General features: G+C 38.9%; 1 protein-coding gene across 1 annotated transcript; it reads left to right on the plus strand.

Annotated features, from left to right (window-relative positions):
• Nucleotides 1-1,004: 1,004 nt before the first annotated feature.
• Nucleotides 1,005-2,258, plus strand: LOC101299824 (50S ribosomal protein L24-like). Its single transcript, XM_004289857.1, has 4 exons — nt 1,005-1,066; nt 1,511-1,589; nt 1,674-1,792; nt 2,042-2,258. Exons 2-4 carry the CDS (start codon nt 1,530-1,532, stop codon nt 2,085-2,087), a joined length of 225 nt encoding a protein of 74 aa, XP_004289905.1. The 5' UTR covers nt 1,005-1,066; nt 1,511-1,529; the 3' UTR covers nt 2,088-2,258.
• Nucleotides 2,259-5,549: the final 3,291 nt, after the last annotated feature.

Raw genomic sequence — 5,549 nt, forward strand, 5'->3', positions numbered from 1 at the left:
TGCTGTCGTTTAAATTGGGTGCTTGTGTGTTTGGAGTTGGCTTGCTTCTCTTGTAGATTTTGACTGTTATTTGCTATGATTTGAGGTAGGGAAAACAAACTTTTCTTTATAGCTTTGTTTCAAATTTGGTCTGTTATTTTTGTGATTGTGTTGGAATATCTACTCTGCGATTTTTCATTAGTGCAAATTGACAGGCATAGTTAGCTTGTCAAATGGAAATTTTATTGAGCTTCGATGCTCCTTTGAGACCTTAAATTCCTTCCAATGCTATTGATATGAATACTTGGTTAGCAACTTATTCAGGGTAATAAGTGCCCTTGTCTTGGATGTTACCCACAAAAGCTCCATTCGAGCGTCTGAGTCCTAGTCTTGCTGGCTGTTGGTGCTCATCACTCATTCGTACTGAACCCCTCATATTAGCATCCTTACCCATTGATATTTATATACCTGTGGTTAATACAAAGCTGATTCTTGTTGGTTTTCTACAATTTAAAAGGAAAGCCTTTTAAAACATGAGTTTACTTGAAACAAAACCCAATGCTTTGCTTATATTCACTGTTATGATTTCCATAAGATAATAAATAAATGTGGGACATAAGGCCCACAGCTAAATTTGGGGAGCTTTTCTCTGCAACCTTTTCAAAATTTTAAATAGTTTTTGGTGGTTTTGATTTATGGGTTGTAGTGAAATTTAGCACTAGATTCATGATCAAAGGTTCAGGTTAGTACATCCATTTCTTGAATCAACTGTGTTTCTTGTAGTCCATTACTGAATCCATGCAGCCTCTTTTCCTTTTTATTTTTTTTATGGTGGTAAATTTAGCTGGATTTTCTGTCTACTTTAAATGGGTTTTTCTGATGAAATTCAATCTCTTACTGTTTTGAGTTGTGGGCAAGCCATTTTGGGTTCTTCTTGCTTTTATGTATCTCTGTATTTGTGTTCCAAATTCAATCTTTTTGTCAAGCCATTTCTTTTCTGAAGCAATGACTTTTGCATGATCCAGCCAAGAAGTGAAGAAGCGTCTTTGACTCATTCTTGTCACCTGCAGATCTTCAATGGCTTTAGGTACTTGGCTTCATTTATTTCTGAGTGATTATAAATTCTATTATGCTACTGGTAATTGGTCCTTCGTCAGTCATGGCCTCTTCCATTCAACACATTTGCTTACTGGTTACTTGCTAATTCACTTGTCAGGCATCCTTCTCTTGAAAGCTAATCTTCACTGAAACCCAATGGTTGTTCTAATCACCATGTGGATTTGAAATATCTGTGTCCATAGGCAATTCACGATAGTACCAAGTAACAAAACCCAAAATTCAAGTGGTTCACTCTGAATGTGACATACAATTTGGTGAAAGCACTTATTGAAATCAGAAAATGGTATTAATTCAGGATAGAATAGAAGCAAGTATCTATGCTTGTTTCTTATGCTGTGGGACTCGAAGTTCTGTTAATCAACTATGTATGAGGACATCTTTTTGTATTAATATTTGCTTATCGCTTCTGCAGATAGTTGATTTTGTTTCAAATGGGTTGGAAAGCAGCTGAGAAGCTTATTAGGCACTGGAAGGTTCTTAGAGGAGACAATGTGAGGGCCATGAGGATTCTTCCTTCTCTGCCTCATATCTTTTTCTATATCTGTAGATTAACTGTGTTCCGATCTTGATTGCAGGTGATGATCATAAGAGGCAAAGACAAGGGTGAGACCGGTATCATTAAGCAAGTCATTCGCTCTCAGAATCGTGTAATCGTGGAGGGCAAAAATCTGGTATCAGTCTTACTCTATTATTGGTATATTCCTCTGATTAAATCTTACATTGTGTTGTAGTTGTTTTGGAGCAACTTATGGTCTGTTTCATTCTCATAACACATTTCGTATGAGAGAACTTGTCAAGACTTCCATCACATTTGTTACTCCATTGAACAAAAGGAATTTGTCTTTGTCCACGCTTGATTGTCTAAAAGATTTTGGTTATCTGTGCCATATGTCTTAAATGGTTGGAATACTGCTTATGAAACTTCTGTGCTCGCTATTTGTAGTCCCATCTTGTTGGAAACATCCAATGGCTTTAGACTTCAAATGTAGGACCATTTCCATTAACGGCAGGAAGGATTTAAGTTTCAGTCTAGCGCCTTTTACAGTAAGGGCTGGAGTATACCATCTATTGCCTTCGATTTATGCTAGCATGTAATGCCTAGTTGCGGGATACAATAAGAAAAACTGCGAGGCACACTTCGATGTGGGACTACCAGGTTCTGATGTTTATAAACTACCCAAGCTGCCTACGAGTCTCAACCATTTTCCGCACAATCATATTGGCCTAACATGCAAGTCACTTGCTGATGTGTACCTTGATCGAGAATTCTTGATCCAAACATCTGCATACATGACTGAATTTATCACTGCATAAACTGAAGCAATTCCTCGAATAAAAGGGTTGGCATACCTGAGAACAAAAGCAAGGTTACATTATTTGATATTCCTCCGCTTTGTTCCTACATGTCCAAAGAAAACGTTTGAGAGCTACGTGCTGCTACAATAGCCCGGAACGCGAGCCAAAAGAAGTAACAAATTGGTTTTTCAATAGGAGTACAACATGTGATCAATCGTAGAATTACATATTTACAAACTGGTTTGATCATATTCGGCCTCAACTTATAGAATCTTTACAGTTTTGATGTAATATTGAAGATGATTCTATGAAGGCAAATCCAGAACCACTAAGGTCTACCGGGTCATGTTGCCTTGCAGACTTGGACATTCCAATTGCCAAAGGAACCTAATTAACATAAGCAAAGCATTTTAAGAACCACAGCAACACTATCATTCAAACTTCATATTTTCTGCGTCATGCCTAATGGTATCGAATGTTATGCGGAAACATAAACAAACCGAATATTGATTGGAATGAATAAAAGAAAAGGTATACAAGGACACATAATTTATAGTGGTTCACTCAATCAATGTGATTGAACTATATCCATTTTCGGAGCCGGTGAGAATTTCCACTATAATAATTGAAGAGAATCCAATAGAGTATTAATCAAACTCTCTAACCCAAAAACCCCAATACGTCAATCTTCTCTGTTGATAGAACAAAGAAGTTACTGTAGGTTAAATTTTTTTATTTTAAGGTCGATGGTTACTTGGTTGGGGTTTTCCATTTTTCGTTTATGTTAGCTTTCGTTATTTTGTTACTAGTTATAGGTTTGTTTTTTTGTTTTCGGTGGAAGTTGAGTTAGGTCTAGACTGCTACATGGTGTCAAACCTAGTCTGGCAACGACAACACAGGACGAACCAGTGGAGATGATTGGTGAGAACGAGAATGTGCCATGCCCTAGCCCGAAGAAAGGCAATTTGGATGATATGCATCTGATAAGGGAATCTGATCTCTTACTTCTGGTTGATGTCGAGGTGAATGCTAATACCCAGCTTGAACCCAATCCAAAAATGGACATGATGATAGTTGAAGAAGTACCAAAGAGTGCAATTCAACATATATTTTGGATTCTGTAGAACCTTTGAACAATGGTAAATTTATGTTGGAGGCCTCTCCCCCGGCCGGCTAGTACGAATTCGAGCTAGAAAGCTTACCGGCAGCTTATATATTACGGTAGATCGATGACTAACTAAATCCATCTATGACCTCTCTCTTTTTAGCATGTAGATCGATGACTAAATCCATCTATGATGCACAGACCAGGCAAAGAGACCACAAGATCGAGCATGATAAAGTAACCACTACTACAAAAGGGATAGCAGCAGACTCCATTATGAATGGTGTCAATTGAGTATAAACACAAGAAGTGTTAATCTGATTATTAGGGACAAGTTTTAGGTGATCGAACACTCGATCATTGCTTTCTTTTAATTGCATGCATAAACTTGGGTATCTGGAACACTGAGGATGATACCATGGGGAGCAAAACATGCATGAGCTCATACTGGGTTAACAAACAAGCTAGTGGTTTCTGTTATATAGAATTAGTTGAGAATCTTCTGCTTGTACCGAGTAGCATAACGTACTGTCCGGCTTTTCATGCATGGCAGAGTTGCAGCCGACTCTTTTTGTAGACCAATTCTTAGCACCCAAGACAATAAGTACCTTAATTTGTATAGACTCTCGACCTGACCTATAACTTTTAGATGCTTATAACTAATTTACAGATTAAGCAAAGGGAGAAAGTTGCTTCAATCCCGCCAAAGAAATAACTTAATTTTTTCAGGTAATTTCAGCCCCCAAATCAACCTCCACCCTCTTTGATTACCCAAGTTACCAGCTCCCTTGTTACCTCCTGCCCCCTCACACTGTCACACACACACACCCACTACTTCGAGCTATGTTTTGCTCTCTGTTCATATAGTCCTGTGCTACCCATGCCAATTACCCGAGTTCACTAAATACATACCATTTTATCATTGATTCACCTTTCACATTCAAAAGGAACAGGTCTGCTCACCTGCGGACCAATTTTTAAGGGACAAAAAGGGATGAAACTGTAATGACCGTTAGATCTTAAGTGAGTTGATCCAATGGACAGCGTACCAAATCGATCAAAACCCAGTAGAGTATCCCTATCTTCTTCCTCCTCCTCCATCTCATCTCATACTCATATGCTACTGAAGTAGCTACAGCTAGCTAACTATGCCATGGATATCTTTTTAATCATATTGGTGCGCTGGGTCTCTTCTCAATCCATATGATTGAGTGAGAGTGACACCATGATTCTCCAGCTCGAGCAAGAGGGCCTCGACATCTACTGCAAGAAGGTCGAGATGACCAGAAAGTACCAGGCCGAGTTGCACAGGTCCCTCGCCGACGGCCAAGCTCAAATCGCCGCCATCGCCTCCGCTCTCGGCGAAGCCACTTCCTTTTCCTGGGCAAGAGGAACTCTCCGGGACCAGATTTCTGCTGTCAATGTTTTGGAGGAATTGAGCTTGAAGAAGCAAGAGAGGGTCAAGGACTTTTCGGTCACTCAGTCGCAGATTGCCAGGATCTCGTCGGAGATAGCGGGCAACGGTGTGGCTGGGAATGCCGGTGAGTATGCCGGAGTGGATGAGACGGATTTGACTCTGAAGAGGTTGGGAGAGCTTAAGGCCCTGTTTGGTACAGCTGTGGCTTCCAAAATAAGCTGGCTGTGGCTAATTCTGAGAATAAGCAGCTGACAAGCAAAGCTGCTGAGTGTTTGGTAAACTGACTTTTTGTAAGTGCTGTGAATGGTAGAAGCAGAGGCAAACTGTTTGGTAAACTAGCTTTTTGAAATAGCTTTAAACTTGTAAATGACCAGTTTAACCTTAGAATTTGTTTTTGCCTTATTTTTTTGGTAATGTATTATAACATAATTGCTCTTCAATTTTATGTCTATATAAATTTTGTAGACTATACTTGGAGTTTTATAAATCATGGTTACCAAGAGAATAATATTAAACACTATCATAAGTATATGAATTACATTAAGCTTCTTACAATTATAATAATTTGCCTTTCATCGGTAAGAAAGAACCACCATAAATTTCATATTACCTTCAAACATTCATATTACGTGC

Source organism: Fragaria vesca, linkage group LG2, assembly GCF_000184155.1.
Source record: "Fragaria vesca subsp. vesca linkage group LG2, FraVesHawaii_1.0, whole genome shotgun sequence".
In the NCBI taxonomy this organism is placed as follows: domain Eukaryota; kingdom Viridiplantae; phylum Streptophyta; class Magnoliopsida; order Rosales; family Rosaceae; genus Fragaria; species Fragaria vesca.